Source organism: Rhinopithecus roxellana, chromosome 1, assembly GCF_007565055.1.
Source record: "Rhinopithecus roxellana isolate Shanxi Qingling chromosome 1, ASM756505v1, whole genome shotgun sequence".
In the NCBI taxonomy this organism is placed as follows: domain Eukaryota; kingdom Metazoa; phylum Chordata; class Mammalia; order Primates; family Cercopithecidae; genus Rhinopithecus; species Rhinopithecus roxellana.
The window spans coordinates 45,226,474-45,245,392 of NC_044549.1; the positions used below are offsets into that span (position 1 = coordinate 45,226,474).

The following is an 18,919-nucleotide window of genomic DNA, read 5'->3' on the forward strand; positions in this document are numbered from 1 at the left end:
CAGTAAGTCTTGATACTTATGCTTCAGCCTTGCTGGCCTGCATGTCCCATCTCTCTGCACCTCTTTCACTCTAAGCTGAGGAGGCTTGTCTCTGTCTCCTAAATAAGAGGTATAGGAGAGATAGCTGGGGGCCTCCCAATCAAAGGAATATTTATAAGGCAGTATCTTAAAAACAGTGAATTTAATACTTAGTGCAGAGTGGGGTGACAAGTGATACAGAGATGAGAGTATAAGCTTGTTCAACAACAGATACTTATACCTAATTGGTAAGTATAATTATGGAGGACTTCCCGGAAGTGGTAAACTTTGAGCCAAATTTGAAGGAGAAGGTACTTTGGAATAGGGTTTTTCAAGTTTAATGCACACAAATCTCCTGGGGATTTTGAAAGTGCAGATTCTGCTTCAGTAGGTCTGGGGTAAGGCCTAAGATTCTGCATTTCTGACAAGCTCCTATGTGATGCCAATACTGCTGGTCTGAGAGCTATGCTTTGAGTAGCAAGGATGGAGATTAGCAGGAGTTTGCAACTCTAGTTGCACATTAGAATCTTGAGGGACTGAGGGACTAAGAACCTGAGGGACTCTTAAACCTACTCATGTCCAAGCTCCCATTTAGCCAATTAAATCAGAATTTCTAGGGATGAAGTTTGAGCATTGGTGTTCTTGCACACTCCCCAAAGGATTCTAATGAGCAGTCAAGTTTGACAACCATTGTTCCAGACCAGCCCTCCTGCCTGTGGCAACTCCTTCCTTCCTCTTAGGAGAGGGGTGGAAAGAGAAGGAACAAAGAGGGAATGCTCAGAGAGTAGCAAGACACAGAGATCAATTGCTTTTCAGGTTTTGAGTAGTGATGCAGCCTTCAGGTCATCAGAGTGAGCACTAACAGGGATTGAGCATGTACTCCATGCTATGCACCCCATGTGCTTTACACACATTGATACATTTAATCTCTGCAAGCCCCTTAAGAAAGGAATTATTATCTCCATTATTCAGAGGAGGAGACTGAGGCTCTGAGACCTTAATAGCTTGTCCTGGGTCACACAGTTAGTAAGCGTAGGGCTGGGACCCAAACCCAGATATTAATTTGCTCGCCTCTCATTCTTCATGAGAAAGAAGAGAAGCCTAAAGCCCTATGGGATGGAAAAGATGTTTACTAATAAACTAGGGTGGTTGCCTGCATCACCGTTTGCTGGAGACACTTTGCTTCCTGGAGACAAACATTCTCCATTCTGCTCTCTAGGAGCTTGTAGGGGCCTCACAGAGAAAACCAAGGGCCCAGACTCCCCTGTTGCCCATCCCTAGTTCTGTTCACCATACCACAGAAGAGCTAACAGGGAGAGCCTCGGAAAAGATAAGACTATGAAATCTTTGCAGCCCAAGCACTGGCCCACGTTGCTTAATCCAACTATGATGATACCCTGGGTCCACAGGCCTTGGTTTTAAAGCTGTAGAAAACTGTCCCCCAGAAACTTAGGTCAGTTTTTCTTCCAGCTTCTGCTTCTAGCATCTGAAACCCTATTGAAGTGAACTTGGGGTCAGGAGGAGGGAAAATGAGGAGAGCAGGGACACAAAGGCAGTTCTTCTGGGGTGGTAAATGGGGGGCAGTTGGAGAGGCTTGCTAAAGCAGTCAGCAGTCTGTAGAAACTGCTGATCCCAGCTGATCTGTGACTCCTGACCAGTGAGTCCCATGGCTCCCTATCACCCTTTCTGAGGCAGGCTGTGGTCATTATTATGTGGAGTTACCTTGTCCTTTTCCCTCATCCTATTTCTGCCCTGTTCTCCCCCCAGCATCACTACTGAGTATCCTTGTCTGTGTCTGCCCCTTCCAGACGAGCATGGTATCTGTGGAGGGCCTCACGAAACTGGTGGACCCCTCCCAGCTGACAGAGGAGTTTGACGGCTCCCTGGACTATAACCACGAGGAGTGGATCGAACTGCGGCTCTCCCTGGAGGAGTTCTTCAACAGCGCCGTGCACCTGCTCTCACGCCTCGAGGACCTCCAGGAGATGCTAGCCCGGAAGGAGTTTCCCGTGGATGTGGAGGGCTCTCGGCGGCTTATTGATGAGCATACACAGCTCAAGAAAAAGGTGCTGAAGGCCCCTGTGGAGGAGCTGGACCGAGAGGGGCAGCGGCTGCTGCAGTGCATCCGCTGCAGCGACGGCTTCTCAGGACGCAACTGCATCCCGGGCAGTGCTGACTTCCAGAGCCTGGTGCCCAAGATCACCAGCCTCCTGGACAAACTGCACTCCACCCGGCAGCACCTGCACCAGATGTGGCACGTGCGCAAGCTCAAGCTGGACCAGTGCTTTCAACTGCGGCTCTTTGAGCAGGATGCTGAGAAGGTAGGAAGGGAACAGGCCAAACCTGAGCTGGGATGGGGGTGAGGGAGCAGAGGTTGCTCATCCAGCTTTCTGATTAATGATAGTACTTTTCTGGAAGGCTTTAAAACAGTGTGCCTACTAGTTTTAGCTAGTGTAATTTTTTTTTAAGCTCACCCTTATATAGTATTTATTATGTGCCCAGTATTGTTCTAAGCACTGTGTGTAAATTTACTCATTTTAATCCTTTCAAGAGTCCTAAGAGATAGGCATACTATTATAATCACATTTTATAGATGAAGAAACTGACAGGTTAAAGAATTCACCAAGCTGGGAAGTGCAGTCTGGCTCCAGGGTCCATGCTTTTACCTACTGTTAGAAGCTGCCCCGAGTACCTGTAATGAGTTGCTCGAGCCAGCTAAGGAACAAAAACAGTACTGTTAACAGCCTCTATAATATTAACTAGTGATTATGGCCCTGCAATGTATTTTACCATTGACAAACCACTTTTCACACAGTCTTATTTAATCTGCTTAATCCTTTGATCCTTACGGATTGAGTGGTGGCATCTCTCTTGACATGCAGGGAAATGGATGTTCTTTGATCTTGGGTCTACAGTGACAGAGCTGACATCTGAATCCAGCATTTTTCTGTTTCCAAGTCCAGGGCTCTTCCTGCCATACCCACTTGTTTCCAGAGGTTTCTCTTTGGCTGCTAAGCACTTTCTTGAGTAAGACACCATTTTCTCCAGCAGTGAATTTTCAAAGCTTTCCCCTTATCAGGGGAAAGTAAGATAAGAGAATGTAAAAAAGGAAAATTGCATATAGTGCCTCTTTGCTGAGGATCCAAGGGTATCTTCCCTAGATTCTCTTCAAGCTAAAGAGAAGAAAGAAGACTTTACTATTATATGTGCTTTAAGAAGAAGACAGTAGGCTCTCCTCCTGTCAGTTTTCTGGATGTACTTATATTTAAATGGACAGTACTGTTCTTAGGGATGCCATGACATCTCTCGGTAACCTGTGAATTTTACAATGTCTGATGTGATGGTTTTCTGTCTTTTAAGAGCTCATATTGAAAAATGTCTCTAGGTATTTTTAAATGATGAAATCGAGATCTTAAAGTCTCTGTATAAGTGTGATCCCAATTTATGTACTAAATATAACTGCAAGAAAATTTACCAGAATGTTAATAGTTTTGCTTCCTTGGGGCAGGCTTATGGTTAATTTCTCTGTATAATTTTATAAGGCTTTCTAATTTTTTATAACATATAGTAAAAAAAAAAAATAGTATATGCCTTTTTTTAATGCGTATCACTTTTTATAGCATATCCCTTTTTATATACCTTTTGAATATGATTTAAGCAAGTTTTGGGAACTTCTGACCTTTCTTGGGGCTCTTTGCCCAGTGGCCTGGCAGCCTGAGTCTGACCCTGGCCTGGGCTGCTCTGGGAAGGGCAGCTTAGATCTCAGAATTCCTGCATTGCTCACCGAGTGATGAGATGCCAGGGCAGGAGCCAGCTGTTCTGTGAAGCCAGAATCAGGTACTTTGGCTCTATTGGCAGTTTTGGAAAGATCTGGAACATCTCTTTTTTCTTGAGGCCTGTTTTGCTCTGGGGCAGGGAATCTGCTTTGCAGCCTGGCCTGGGTGCCTGTTTCAGTGAGCAAGGGACAGAAAGGGAGGTGGAGGACTTAGGTCTGCCTAGGCATGTTTTAGAGTTTGGGGCACTTCATGGTATCCCTGAGGCTCAAGGACATGGGAAGCCTGCATAGGGCACAGCTAGTGCCTGTCTGAAAAACCAAGCAAATAGCATACCATAGCTCCAGAAGTTCCCAGGGTAAGGACGCTGCCCTTCTAGGGCCTGCCACGTTCCATTCAACAGGGCAGTAATTGCTGTTACATATAGATTCTCTCAATCCATGCTCCTAAGAATTGTATAGTATATGATAATTACTATTTTACAATTGAAGAAATGGAAACTTGGAGAGGTGAAGTGGCTGGCCCGAGGTCATACTGTTGGTTAGCCAGGGCCACTGTCTGAGTCTGTCTCCAAAGCCCATCCAAGCTCTTACCCAATAACCCTGTTGTCCCTCTGCTCCCAGAACCTACTTCCTGCTACCACTGAACACCACCTGTTAGCCCCTAAGTCTCCTGGTGCATGCCTGATGGCCCTAGAGAAAAATCCCAAATCCTACCTTTTAATGCTCATTCCATAGCAGGGGCTCTTTCTGTGCCGTGGACTCTTTTGGTCTGGTGAAGCATATGGACCCCTTCTCAGAATAACATTTGTAAATGTACAAAAAATATACATAGGCTTGGAAAGCAATTACTTAAACACGGTTATTTGCAGGAACAGAAAACCAAATACCACACGTTCTCACTTATAAGTGGGAGGTAATCATTGGATACTCATGGACTTAAAGATGGCAACATAGAAACTGGGGACTCCTAGAGGCGGTAAGGAGAGAGGGGCCTAAGGGTTGAAAAACTAACTATTGGGTACCATACCCGTACCTGGGTGATAGGATTATACCCAGATAATAAACCTGCACAAAATATCCCCTGAATCTAAATTACATGTTAAAAATAAAATAAAGAAATAGTTATTACATTTTAAAAGTAGCAGCATTATATGTACTTTTTAATTAACATGCTAATAAGATCTACTTGAAGTCTAATTTAACTATTATAATCCTGAAGTAGTGATGAACATTAATAAATGATGTTTCAGGACAACAACCCTGATGTGATATGAAAATGTGTGTGTTTCTATTATGGTCAAAGACACCAGCATTGCTAACACTAAGGCAGTTTGTTGACTATGTTCATAATGGAAGAGAATGCTATATTTCAGTAGAAGTTAGTGAAAATAAAGATATGAATTTTTTCCTATCCAAGTATATGATCCCTGAATTCTATCCATGAACCCAAGGTTTAGAATGCCTGTTGTGTGATGTGCTCATACCTTAAAAAGGAGTGTGGGGGAGTGTGCGAATGTGCACGTGTGTATGTTCATGCATGTGCATGTGAGTAGAGGGGTGAGGAGAGAGGCAGAGAATATTCAAAACAAGGGAACAAAAAGGAGGATGGGACGAGGGCAGCCCAGGAATATTTTGAGGTTGAGTCAGTGGTGAAAATGCCACTCAAGCTTGACCCAGCTGCCACTGAAAATGTGCTGAGTGCTGGACAGGGTAGAAAAACAGTCCTTTTAAGTTGCTTTAAGATTAATTTAAAATATCTGCTCAGAGCTGAGTGCCTCAGCCTTTGACTTATTTGGTGACTTTGGAAGGGGGTGAAGAGGGCAATGGTTTGGAATAAGGGCTGTGAGTGTGGATCCACATCTAAACAAGGGCTTGAGGAAATAGTTACCGTCTGAGCCAAGTCTTAGTCTTCCTTCTGGTGGGAGGCTGGTTGGCGGAGGCCTCTAATTCCAGATCTGGGAAGCTCTTGGCAATCAGAGGAGTCTGGTGATAGCTCAGCCTCTATTTTTGTAAAAGAGGTGGGCGCAGTCTCGCCCCTGGCCTTGCAGGGTGACAGTTTGTTCCCAATGGCTTGAAAATGGGTTGGTGTTCCCCATTTACCAGCTGGCCTTGGGGAGTGAAGCTGCCTCTCACTTCTTCCCCTGACACCTGTGGTGACCCCCCCACATTCCCCATCTTGGAGGTGCTGGGGAGTAGACCATGCTCTCTCCCAATTAAGCCTCTAGGGAGTAGGGCCTCTGTTCCACAGATAATTCATAAAGCAAGTCACTCATTCATTTAATAATCAATGTTGAACAGCTGTCATGAGCCCCCAAAAGGGGGGGTGGCCAGAAGTTCTGTCTGGAGCAGTTCACCATCTAATTAAGAAAGTGAGCACATAAGCTCCTGTGTATTCACTTTTTTTTTTATTTTTAAAAGCAGGTTTATTGAGGTATAATTGATAAATAATAAGTGGCACATATTTAACATATATGATCTGCTAAGTTTGGACATGCGTATACACCTGTAAAACCATCAAGGTAATAGACATAGCCATGCCTCCAAAAGTTTTTTTGTTTCCCTTTGCATAAACTCTTACTTATTAAATGCTTTCTGTGCACCCTGTACTGTCCTAAGCACAGCCTCTGTGCTTGGAGAATTTTCAGAGAAGAGGGAACACTGCAGCTCAGGAATGACAGGAAAGTCTTAATGAGCAATCTGTGGAAGCACAGAGTAATTCAGAGATGATTCAAACAATGCATGATGTTAGATGAACCACTGCAGTCTCAGCCGGGTGCCCTCTGGTCTATAACTAATGGGCCTGTCCTCCACTGTATTCACAGAACACAAGCCAGGTCACCCCTCATTGGCCTGGTGCAGATTAAGGCTCTCTATGCAGCCCTGTTTCACATCCGGCCACCCCTCCAGTTGCAATAGACCCTGTGTGATGAAGGTGTCTGCCCTGCAAACACAACCTATTACTGAAGAGAAGGAATGGGCCTCTTCCCCACTGGGGGCCATATGTGGTCTTAAAGGTCATTAAGTAGACTCATTGTAGATGTGCCTTTGGCAAATGGAAGGGTGAGTGCTACTCAGTGGAGAATCCTCCCCATACACACCCCTTACTGGGTGCCTAGGACACATCTTATAATAGTAAAACTAGAAGCAACCGTGAAGTCCACATATCTACCTCCTACACACTGTAGAAATCCCAGCCTTGCCATCTGATGACAGTCATTATGACCTTGTGATGTCAGTGTGCTGATGCCAATGATAAGTATCAGAAAATACTGAAACTCCCATCTGCCTTCTGGTCTAGGGAAGGCCTTCAGTCTTCCAGTCTTTTCAGAGAAGGAGCAGTGCTTCGAAGAGCGCTGGTGCATAACTAGACTTAACGGATTGAGAAATCTTTATCTACTTCATTTCTGAATAAAGGAAGCTCTACTGATGTCTACCCAGGAGGCTCATTTTTTAGTCTTGCCCAAAGCTATCCTGGAAAGGAGAAGATATTCGCACTTTGGGAGAATCCCCAAGAGTGAACAGAGCTGGCTAATGGGGCTTCTCATATTGGAATCATGCCTGTTATTGGTTTATGCAGCACATTGTATTTATTTCATGTGTAAATGCATGGTTGGGAAACACCCAAGACAAGATCCTTATCACCCTGCTTGAGAGGATATTTTGGTGCCCACCTCCCCCATGACCAAGACATCTAGCCCAAATGAGAATCTCTCATTTTTTTTTAGGTGTTCAGCGGAGACTGTGGCCTCTGTGGCTGTCTGGCCCTGCCTTTACCACTATGGGAAAGCTCACCTTGGAAAACCTAATTTTTAAATGCCGTCCTGCAGTATTCACTTTTGTATGGCAAAATTCTATTCACATCCATGGGTGCCAATGCTGAAATGGAGCTGTGGTGGATGGGGTTAGGATTTGTCCTGGGGTGACACTTACCAATTGTGAGACATTAGGCACATCTTTAACTTCTCACCCCTAATTATGTTACCAACAAAACAAAGATAAAGAATTTGTGCTACTTCTACCTCAGCATCTTTTGACTTTTCTTCTACTTCCACACTGCACTGTTCTCATGCACAATACTCTCTCTTCATGAAGACATCTTTCAACAGGAGAAGTGGGGTGGCCACGGTGATGGTGGTGGTAGCTTTGGAGGTGGTGATGATTTGAGAATAAACTTCTGAGGAGATGTACCAGAATCTGCAGAGTGGTTTGATAAAGCCCCACCCCACCCCAATCCATTCCTCTTCTTTCCTCTTTGAGACTTGCTGCCTAAATAAATATCTAAGCCCTTTTACAACTTAACAATTGTATAATACGTTTTGCTTTTTTGTTCTTCCCTACATATTTATAGTGGGTTCTTGTCTTTTCAGGATTGTTGCCTTGGGTAATTATGAAAAATAAGAAACCTCTCAGCAAATAAAACCCTACTCCCTTGAGGTTTTGTTTGTTTGTTTATTTATTTGTTTGCTTAAAAAAAAAGACAAACTTCTTCGCAGGGTTGTTTTGAGAACTGAGTGGGGTGCTGTATGTAGCAGTGCCTGGCATGGTGCCTGGCCCAGCATAACTATTCCAGGAACATTGGCTTCCCTTCCTTCTCCCTGCCCTATTTCAGTTATGATTTACTCTTCAGTCATGGGTGCCTGCTGAGACCATGAAGAGTGTCACTGATGCTCTCTTCCAAATGAACCTGCTCTAAATCATTTTCAGTTATCCTTAATGGAACAAAATTCAGAATTGATTTTTGAGAGAAGTTGGAAATGGTATAGATTCATGGGGGCCCTGCAGGTCACCAGGCTATGCAGTGCCCCTGGGCAGGGCACAAAAGAGGAGCACATAGGTCAGATTGGGGTTACATCTGAGGAGTCAGGGCGGGGAGATCCTCCACAGGGAAAGGCCTCTGGAAAAACAAGGTCTGTCCTTGAAGCAGCCCCAGAGGAAGTGGTTCTTCCTGGTGTCCCATGAGAGGTGAGCCCCCATCCCTATGCACCCTCTACATCTGAGACACTTGTCACCTTCTGCTTTGCAGTATAGCTAAGAGCATATTTGTCTTATTCTCTTGCAAACTTGGGGCCAGAAATACTTCCTATGGCAATGTTTATGCATTTTAATATTCTTGGAAGTCTGTGCAAACAAAATAATGTTGCTTTTATGTTAATCACCGTGAGAAAATCTACACTAGGCACCACTGGGCATCGTGGCAGGCAGCAGACCACTGTGCTAAGGGTGATGTGCTTATTGTGTTTTGAGGTTGGTATGTCCTGTTGGCCACATTAGCATTGCAGGACATCCCCAGGATGCCCCGTCACTGGGCAAAGTATCCCCTGCTATTTCCTGTCCTCTTCCTCCAAGGTATAAACAGTTCTGGTCACTCCCTAGAGCCCAAAACAGGACCCAAAGTCTTATCCTGCCTGGGGTGACCAGAACCAGTGGGGCTGTTGTAGAGAAATCCTGCTGCTTCTACTTCCCTGGTGGGCCCTGGCCCACAGTGTCTTCTCTTCCCCACACCTCCAATATCCCCATTCCCCATGAGGCAGCAGCAACATGATTCCACTGTCATTTGTCAAAGTGAAGTGCCTTTGCAGTAATTACAATATGTAATTCTTTTGGGAATGTTCAAAGTATTCTCACACCCATGACCTTAGAGATTTTCTGGCCCAGCCCTTCCTTTTACATAATAATCTTTGACCCAGAGCAGAGACCCACCCAAAATCATCCAGTCTGTGGTTCGTCATCTGAGCCTCCCATGTACTGTATGTGGTAGGCCAGGTGTGCACGTAAGGGGCATCATTTCACAGATGGAAAAGCTGAGACTTGGTGTGCTTGAGTGGTTTGCTTGGGATAGAGTCCTCTGCTTTGAAGCTGGTGCTCCTCCCTCTTCTCCCAACACACACACACACACACACATCCACACACACACACACGTGCATGCATGCAAACACATGTGTGCACGTGCACACACACACACACTCTCTACACCCTCTCTTTGGAGGCTCCTTGCCGTTCAGGACAGGTGGTGGCATGTGCCAGCAACCTAGGTGGTGGCTAAAGGGGCTGGGGACTAGGAGGATAAGGGTCACTTGACATGTGTCCTCACCAGTGCTGTGGTGAAGGAACAAGCACTTGACAGGCCTCCAGAGGGGCGTGTCATGTCTCTGTGTTGTTCAATTGCCTGAGCCCTTCATGTTGGGAGGGAGGCTTCAAAGAGCTGTGACCTTCGGGGTGGCCGGAAGGGCAAGGCCTTTACTGGGTGGTTGTAATTTCCTGCTTTTTTTGGAGAAAGGCTCCGGTGCCCTCTTGTTCCTGCTGTCCCCCTTCGTACTGAGACCTTAACCACCAAACCCCTCCACCTCCTGTTGACTGGGCTCAGGGCAAGGAAGTGTGTCTGTGTCCCGCCCCCTGACACAGAACACAGTGTCCTGTATTATTTCCAGCCTGCTGGTCCTGGGAATTCCGACTTACTTTTTCTCATTTCCTCCCCTTGAACATTAGAAACATTAGATTCCAAAAATAATCTAAGTCATAGTGTTCTACAGGCTGCATGTGTGTGTTTTCTCCCAAAGCTGTTTTTCTCCCTCTTAAATCCTTTCTCTCTCTCCTTTCTTCCTTCTCCTGCATTTTCAGCCCCATTTGTGTCCTGAGATTAGCAGGCCTGCAGGAGGAGTGTGGGTGTGGAGAACAGAATGGAGGAAGGATGGGGAAGAATGCTCAGGCATGAGGCTTGGCTCGCTTCCACAGTGCTCTCAAGAGGGTGGAAGGTGCCAAGACCTGAACTGCTGTGTGTAGAGTCTGCCTATGCAGCCCCTGCTTATGAATGGACCCCATAGAACTGTGGACCCCATAGTGACTCTTTGGAACTGAGAACTGAGACACTGTGTTAACAGTACTTTCCAGAATCTGGGTTGTCACACTGACTCTGTCTGCAGCAATTGAGGTGAGCTGTGAAAAGAAGGTCTGATCAGAGATGAAGTGTGTGTGTGTGTGTGTGTGTATGTGTGTGTGTGTGGTGCAGGGCAGTAACTGAGAAAGGTTCATTGACTCATTCATCAACAGATATTGAGTGTCTACTGTGTGCCAGGCCTTCTGCTGGGACTATGTCTCTCTACTTTTACCCTAGCGCTTAGATGGAGGATAGTCTAAGGCAGTGCAGAGAAAATCAGGATTAGTACTAATGTAATTCTTGATACATTGTAAGGAAAAGATGGTTTAGAGAGTCACCACCCCAGTGGCTAGAACCTGGGTGAGTTAAGATATCAAGGTCTCTATTGGTTTCTGGGTGAGGGTAGGGCTGGTGGAGGTGGGGTGGGTGTCTTAGTATGTATGGGAGGAAAAGCATGGAGGTGGTCCAAGCAAAAAGGAAACATGTCAGCTCTGCCGCAGTAGGGGAAGCGGGAAAGGTTTTGGTACCCTGTTTGAAGAATTAAGGACATTTCAGGTGTACTTTACAAAGTTAAACAAATTGAGTCTCTGTTTGGGGTGGGAAGCTTTTCCAAGGTTTCTTTCCAGGCATTTTACTTTGAAGAACCTGCTTTCCTTTCTTTTTTCTACCTTCTACCCTTCTCCCCTGTTCCCCTTCTGCTCCCTTTCCCACTTGTGACCTTCCTGGTCCTTGCCCTGGCATCTCCTTCGGCTTGTCCTTACCTTTCGTGCACCTGTTCTCTCTGAACGTGTTGCATGGCCTTCCTTTTCCATTCCTGCTTCCTTCCTTGGTCAGAGTTAAGGAAGAGTCCCATGCAGAGTTCAGGCCTCCTGTGGGGGACGGAGAGAGCACTGGCTTTGGAACTGGAGAGACCTGGGTTTGAATCCCTGCTGGGCCACTTGTAGCTGAGTGACTGTGTTCAGTTCACCTCCTCTGAACACTGGTTTCTTTATCTCTGAAATATAGATTTTAATATATGCCTTAGGATTATTGTATGAGTTAAAGAAAATATACATAAATCTTCCAGTGTGGCTGGAGCCTTGAAGACACTCAGCACATGGAACAAATGGCAGATTTGTGGAGACAGACTTGTGCTGGCCTGCGTAAATGAGTGGAATCAGCAGTAGACAGTTGCCTGGGGAGGCTCTCTTGTGAGGCATGTGTGGGGAATACAGCCCTATCCACAACAAAGATGCCAGAGTAGACAGTAAGCAGCCTGTGGCAGCAGAGCATGGAGGTGAGGTAGAACCTGGTGGCTGGACAAACCAAGAAGGGATCTTGAGGAGGAACTCATCAGTGGGTATTAGACACAAGGTCAGCTGCTAGCAGGGAGAAAAGGAAATGGAAGCTGTAACCAGGCTGGCAGGATCTTAGCGAACACTTGCTGAAGATAAGCCAATCACTATGCTGCGCACTGTGCCAGGGATGGGCATTTAGAAGATGAGCTGCATTCAGGGCTTGCCATGTTGGAGCAGAGGACACCAGCAAACAAATAGCCATTGCACATGTAAGTTCACAACCGTGTCTATCAGTGCTGTGGGAGCATAGAGGGAGAAATGTTCAGCCAGGTTTGGGATGCAGGGAGATGGAAGAGTGTGAGCAAAGGCACAGCAGCCTCAAAAGGCAGGCTGGATCCTGGGAATGTCTGCAGTCGGGTGTGGCTGGAGCACAGGCTCTACAGGGAGGAGTGCAGGAGGTCCGTGTTCACGCCATGTGGGTTACCAGGATTCAGAAGCACAACAGAGAGTCAGAAGTCCATGGAATAACCAGTGGACCACGAGGAAAACTGGATTCTAGCAAATGGTTCAGGTCTTGCCAGGAGCATCTGAGAATCCTAGAGTCTTTGATTCAGGTCCAGTCCTTTACCCAGGGCAGAACTCCCTTCCAGATGTGCATTTTTCCAGATTCTTCTGAGCATTTCTAGGGCTGAGGAAGCCACAGCTTTGTGAGGCAGCCTGTTCCACTGTTCTGTAGCCCCAGTTGTTAGAAAGTCCTCCTTCCAGCAGGCCAGAATCTACCCTCCTGTAGTTCCACCCTGTAGTCCCAGCTCTGTCTCCCAGGGTCACTGGGGAACTACTCTCTTCCTTCCCCTACAGGGCAGCTCTCCCACAGCTTGGGGACAGTGCTTGGGGACCTTCCTCATCTTTTCTTCACCAGATAAAGTTCTGTGAGTTCTTTCAGCCTATTTTCATTTGACATGGGCTCTAAACTCTTTAATGCAGCTTTCCTGGGACCAGTTTTTCAAATGTGTGAGGGGACACAGGAGGAGTCTGAGGCTTTTGGTCCCACTTGCACAGGTGAGAATGAGATTTTGTATGCATAGGTGCACTAGTTTTTGTAGCCCAAGTTAGTTGATCTGAAACCCCAAGAGTTCGCCCACCCCAGAGAATGATGTTCTGTCACTCGAATAGAGAGAGACACTATCTCATATGTAAATACAGGAGGATGTCTTCTCACATGTGAGCACAGAGAGATTTTTCTAGTATGGAACTGTTGAGTTAAAGGATTCTGGTGCCAAGGTCAGTAGTAGTTACTGTTTCTCAGGGAAAAACCCAACTCAAGGGTATCTACTATTAACCCCGTTCCTGTATCCCATGGCTCTTCCTGAGGTCATTCCCAAGGAGAGCTAAAGCCTAATAGTCTTACCTTGTAAAGAGTCGGAAACCTGTGGTAAAACCAACATGGCACATGTATCAAACCTGCACGTTGTGCACATGTACCCTAGAACTTAAAGTATAGTAAAAAAAAAGAAAAAAACACACACACACAAAGGAGTATTAATCTCTTGGAGGAAATCTACCACTAGCTGGAATCCCAGAAGGGTTCTTCCCCCAGCCCCTTTGAAATCGCACTGTCTTGGTTTGCTCACCTCCAGCCTCTCCTTAGTAAGCTTTCTCTAGCATAAGAATGTCCTGCTATAGGAACAACTGCTGCTGTGGTGAGAAGATATACTCTGTAACATATGCTTTCTGGTGGAGAGATAAAAGAGGGTTTGGTTTCCTCCATCCTCTTTAGAGATTGGGTTGACCAGCTTGTCCCAGATTTCCCTGGGGAGATGACCTTGTCATGAGGTGGCAAGAGGGGGTACAAACACAAGGGCCCTAGAATGGAGAGTGAGACTGGACTTGGACATTCAGCTCCCATCCCTCAGGGTACTCTCTTCTGCGCTTTGCACATTCCCACCTTTTCATGCCTTTGTTCATGCCAACACTCCTCCCATTTGGAATGCCTGCTCCACTGTATGTGCCTATTAAAGCCCTCCCTCAGCTGAAGGTCCAGCTCAGATGCTACTCTCTCTGTTCTCCCCTGTTGGAGGTGCTCTTTCTCTCTCTGAGCATTTCCTGCAGCCCTTATCCATCCCCCTCAAATCATCCCTGTTCCATCCCATCTAGCATTATAGCTAGGTGCTCAAAGACCTCATTCCCCCAATTACATTGAAAATTTCTGGAGATCAGGACCAGTGTCTTCAATTACTCTGTGTTGACCAGAGGCACATAGTGCCAAATAAATAAATAGTTGACCGTGACACAGTCTGTACTCTCTGGGCTGCTTGAGAATAGAACTTCAGTAAACATTGAGCTGGCACAAGAGCACCACCTACTGCTGAATGGTTTCTAGGAACGCTACCTTAATGCACTCACTGTTGAAAACCAGGGTGTTAGCAAGTTTCACCTTGCAATGGAGGAGTGATTTGGAGGCAGGAAACTGGTTCTGGTCCTTTTATACTAATCCAAGTGGGAACAGATGAGGTGGTAGTGAAAGTAGAAAGGGAAGGGGCAAACCCTCAAGACACTATTAAAGGAAAGAAAATGAGACCAGTGACTGACCGGATGTCAGGGAGCAAAGGCAGCAGCACCAAGGCCTTCATGTTGGGAGAACTGGCAATGGGACATGAGTGGGAACAAATCCCAAAGACATTTTGGAAGATGGATGGATAATTAAATGAAATTTTAATTTTAATTTCTTTTAAGGCACAGAAAAGTGAAAGTGAAAGAAGTGATTATGAAGGTTACTAAAAACATTATCATGTGTTAGCTGGTTATTGCATTTCTGGCCTACCTTTTTTTTTTTTGGAGACGGAGTTTCGCTCTTGTCACCCAGGCTGGAGTGCAATCGTGCGACCTTGGCTCACTGCAACCTCCCCCTCCCGGGTTCAAGCGATTCTCTTGCCTCAGCCTCCTGAGTAGCTGGGATTACAGGCATCTGCCACCACACCTGGCTAATTTTGTGTTTTTAGTAGAGATGGGGTTTCTCCGTGTTGGTCAGGCTAGTCTTGAACTCCCAACCTCAGGTAATCCACCTACCTTGGCTTCCCAAAGTGCTGGGATTACAGGCATGAGCCACCGCACCTGGCCTCTGCCCTACTTTTAGAGACAATGGGTGCTGTCTAAACACAGGCATTCACCTTGGTCCTCTGCCAGCCTTGAGGAGTGATGGGGCTCTTCGTTCAGTAAGTTCTTCCTAAGCCCTGCAGAGTAAACCCTGCAGGGTCTGGAAGCTGGAAACACTGCCAAGCTTCTCCTTGTGGATGTGCCCAGCCTGGCTCCCTGCATGGCCCCTTACCTGCCTGAGCCCCATTGCAGAGGCTGCTGCTGGAAGAGGGGAGAAGGGGCAAAGTGGGGTGCCTAGTCCTCCTCCTAAACTCAAGGTGAGGCCCACCTAGCACATACCAACATAGCTAGGTGGTGGTCTTCTCCCCAAGAGAAGGACTCCCACAGGGAGGCCTGCCTCCTTCTCCCAGAGAGAGGCTCCTGAATGAAGAGCTGCCTCCTCCTAAGCCTCATGTGGAGCTTTGTTCCCAGATGTGCAAGTGATTGGCACAGCTGATTTTAGGCTGTGTGGTAGGACTGGATGAGAACATCCAACAGACACTCCATTTTTGCAGTAACAATAATAGTTACCATTTATTGAGTGTATCCCTTATGCCAGGAACAACCATTAGCTCATCTAAATTAACTTGCCAAGGGCCAGATCTCAGTGCCTAAATTTAGCTCTGGGATAAAGTTGGGCATTATTTTCTCAGCCTGGATTAAATAGGATTTGACCTCTTCAAGTCTACATTTTGGGAAGTGAGTGAAGTACATTCCCTCACTCTGTTCCTGAAAATATTTTATCAGCATTTGTGGTTCAAATGGAAGGAATTTGGCCACTCAGAGTCAATATCCCGGGGCTGTCTGGGCTGACTCCTGGCTTGGTTAGTTCTGTTTCTCATCTGCTTGACTTGCTGGCTCCTGGATGACCATTCCTTCACCACAGGAGAGTAGTGAGTGTGTTGCCACTGCTCCAGGGAATAAAGTGCATCCAGGTTCACAGGCTGGAAATAAAATGCAAAAACACCTTATTTAAAGTCTGAAAATATTTATATTAATGACTTGGTGAGATTTTTTATTACATCACTTAACTTGAGGAGGGCAAGAGCAAGGAGAGTGGCCTTCTAAGGCTTAGCATTGAGCGTGTACTTCTCCAGACAGAGCTGAACTGCAGCTCATCTGTCAAGAACAGTGTGTGATTTTAGCATGAAGTTTCACAGTCTTAGTTTCTCTAATCAGACAGCAACTATTTGTTGTGACTGCCAGTTTATCTTGTCTGAACCCAGGGGAAGTGGAAAGAAACTAGCATGCGTTCTGGATCTGCTATGTATCATATGCTATACTCAGTACTTTTCATATATTATCATATTATGATCTTTATCTTCTTTGACCCAGACTTTTGAAGAGTTTGTGTGAAAAAGATGGGAGAGGGAACAAAATGGAGGAGAAAGTGGAGGCAGAGACCATCAGTTGGTGAGCAGTCTGCAATGTGCTAGTTGATTTTTGTTCTATGAGATCAAGGCTGGCTTAGTCTCTCCTTTGCAATGAGATAAATGCCTGTATATCTGGGAGGGTCTCAGTGTAGACACTCACTTCAGGGTTAAAAGCAAACCTGAGCTATCACTCCCCTCCAGTGGTTCCCCAGTGCATCTTTTGCCTTTTGTGATCTGGTATCTCCCTATCTCCTACTATCCCTTCTTTCTATCCCTCATTTTATGCTGCTGCTTTAAACCTCCAGGCCTTTGCTCAAGCTATTTCCTCTGATTAAAATGCCCTTTCAAACTACACCTTCTTTGCATGATGAAATCCTGTTGTCTTTCAAGTGCTGTCCAGGTGTTGCCACCCAGAAGCCATCCATGCTTTTCCCTAATCCTACCTCTGCCAAGTTGGACCAAGTGCTCCTCTACTGTCTGCCCACAATATACGTCTCTTATAGTACTTTTCACATTTTATTAACATGAACAGAATGTGGAATGTGTCTGTCCCCCTCACTAGACGGTGGCCTTGATCTTTTATCCCCAGTGTCTAGTTCAGTGTCTGGAATACAATGAGCACTCCACACGTGAATGAACAAGCACACTAAACATCATGAGCATGTGACTCTGGGTGTCAGGATGCTTTGGGCTGCAAGAAACAGAAGACAAGTAAAATTTGCTTAAATATCAAGGAAATGTATTCACATTTTAAGTAGTCATTCAGAGACAATGATGTGAGCTTTAAGATTGATGAATCAGTGCGAACCTGTCTTCAGGCGCTCGGGATCTTTCTGTCTCACTCATCTGCTGAGATCTCACTGTTTGGCCGAGAGCTTCATTGCAAGGCTGTTTCCCTTCATGGTTCTAAGACAGCTGCCAGTTGTAACAGAGCAACATGCTTCACTATTCCCCAAGTGATAGGGGTAGCAGGAGAAGGAGGGAGAAACACAGGCAGACATTGACTTCTTTCCCAGAAGCTCTAAGCAAATCTCTCCTCAATTTCGTTGGTTCATACTCACTAAGACAAGCCCAGTCCTGAACCTGTAAATAAAAAGGGGAGTGAAATCAGTATGACTGGTTTGAACAAATGATCTGGGGTGAAATGAATGTTAAGGAATCAATGTCCAATATACTACTCTAGAAGGAGTACTATATCCTTCTTATCCTTAGAGTCTATCATGTCCCATTTTCTCTTTCCTTTCCTCTGGAACTCTAAGTATGCCTGTGTTAAAAGTACACTACCCAACAGGGCAGTCAGTAGTCACATCTGGCTAAATTAAACTTAGTGAGTACAGTATACACTACTGTGGTGATAGATACACTACAAGCTCCCAGCCTTCACTGCTATGCAATCTATCCACGTAGCAAAATTGTATTTGTATCCTTTAAATTTATACAAATAAAAATTAATTAAAAATAAATTTTGTTTGTTCATTTGTTTGTTTTTGAGACAGAGTTACGCTCTTGTTGTCGAGACTGGAGTGCAGTGGCGTGATCCTAGCTCACTGCAACGTCCGCCTCCCGGGTTCAAGTGATTGTCCTGCCTCAACCTCCCAAGCAGCTGGGATTACAGGCGCACGCCACCATGCCCGGCTAATTTTTGTATTATTAGTAGAGACGGGGTTTTGCCATGTTGGCCAAGCTGGTCTTGAACTCCTGACCTCAGGTGATCCACCTGCCTGGGCCTCCCAAAGTGCTGGGATTACAGGTGTGAGCCACTGCACCCTGCTTAAAAATAAAATTAAAAACTCAGTTTCTCAGTTTCACTTGCCACATTTCGAATATTCAAAAGGCACCTAGTGGCACACCAACTGGACAGGACAGATATAGAACATGTCTGTCATCACAAAAGGTTGTACTGGATGGCACTGTACTAGATCTTTTAGTTATGTCCCACATCTCTTCTGCTGTGTTCTGTGCTTCTATTTGCTTTTCTCTCTGTGCTTCAGTGTGCTGTTTTCTTTCTTCTGTTTTCTTTCTCTTTTTTCTTTCTTTCTTTCTTTTCTTTCTTTCTTTCTTTCTCTTTCTTTCTTTCTCTTTCTTTCTTTCTTTCTTTCTTTCTTTCTTTCTTTCTTTCTTTCTTTCTTTTTCTTCTTTCTTTGTCTCTCTCTCTTCTTTCTTTCTCTCTCTCTCTCTCTCTTTTCTTCTCTCTCTCTCTTTCTTTCTTTCTGTCTTTTTTTTTGCGGAGTTTCACTCTTGTTGCCCAGGCTGGAGTGCAGTGGCATGATCTCAGCTCACTGAAACCTCTGCCTTCCGGTTTCAAGTGATTCTTCTGCTTCAGCCTCCCAAGTAGCTGGGATTACAGGCACCTGCCACCACGCCTGGCTAATTTTTGTCTTTTTAGTAGAGACTGGCTTTTACCCTGTTGGCCAGGCTGGTCTCAAACTCCTGACCTCATGATCTTTCTGCCTTGGCCTCCCAAAGTGCT

At 45.6% G+C, this 18,919-nt stretch overlaps 1 protein-coding gene across 5 annotated transcripts in view; it reads left to right on the top strand.

The window, feature by feature from the left end:
• KALRN (kalirin RhoGEF kinase) overlaps positions 1 to 18,919 on the top strand; it is a 707,465-nt gene that overhangs the window by 240,146 nt on the left and 448,400 nt on the right. For all 5 annotated transcript variants that reach the window (XM_030942180.1, XM_030942185.1, XM_030942189.1 and 2 more), the window contains exon 5: positions 1,827 to 2,339. In XM_030942180.1, coding sequence (XP_030798040.1) covers positions 1,827 to 2,339 — 513 coding nt within the window. The remainder of the gene's footprint in view (positions 1 to 1,826; positions 2,340 to 18,919) is intronic.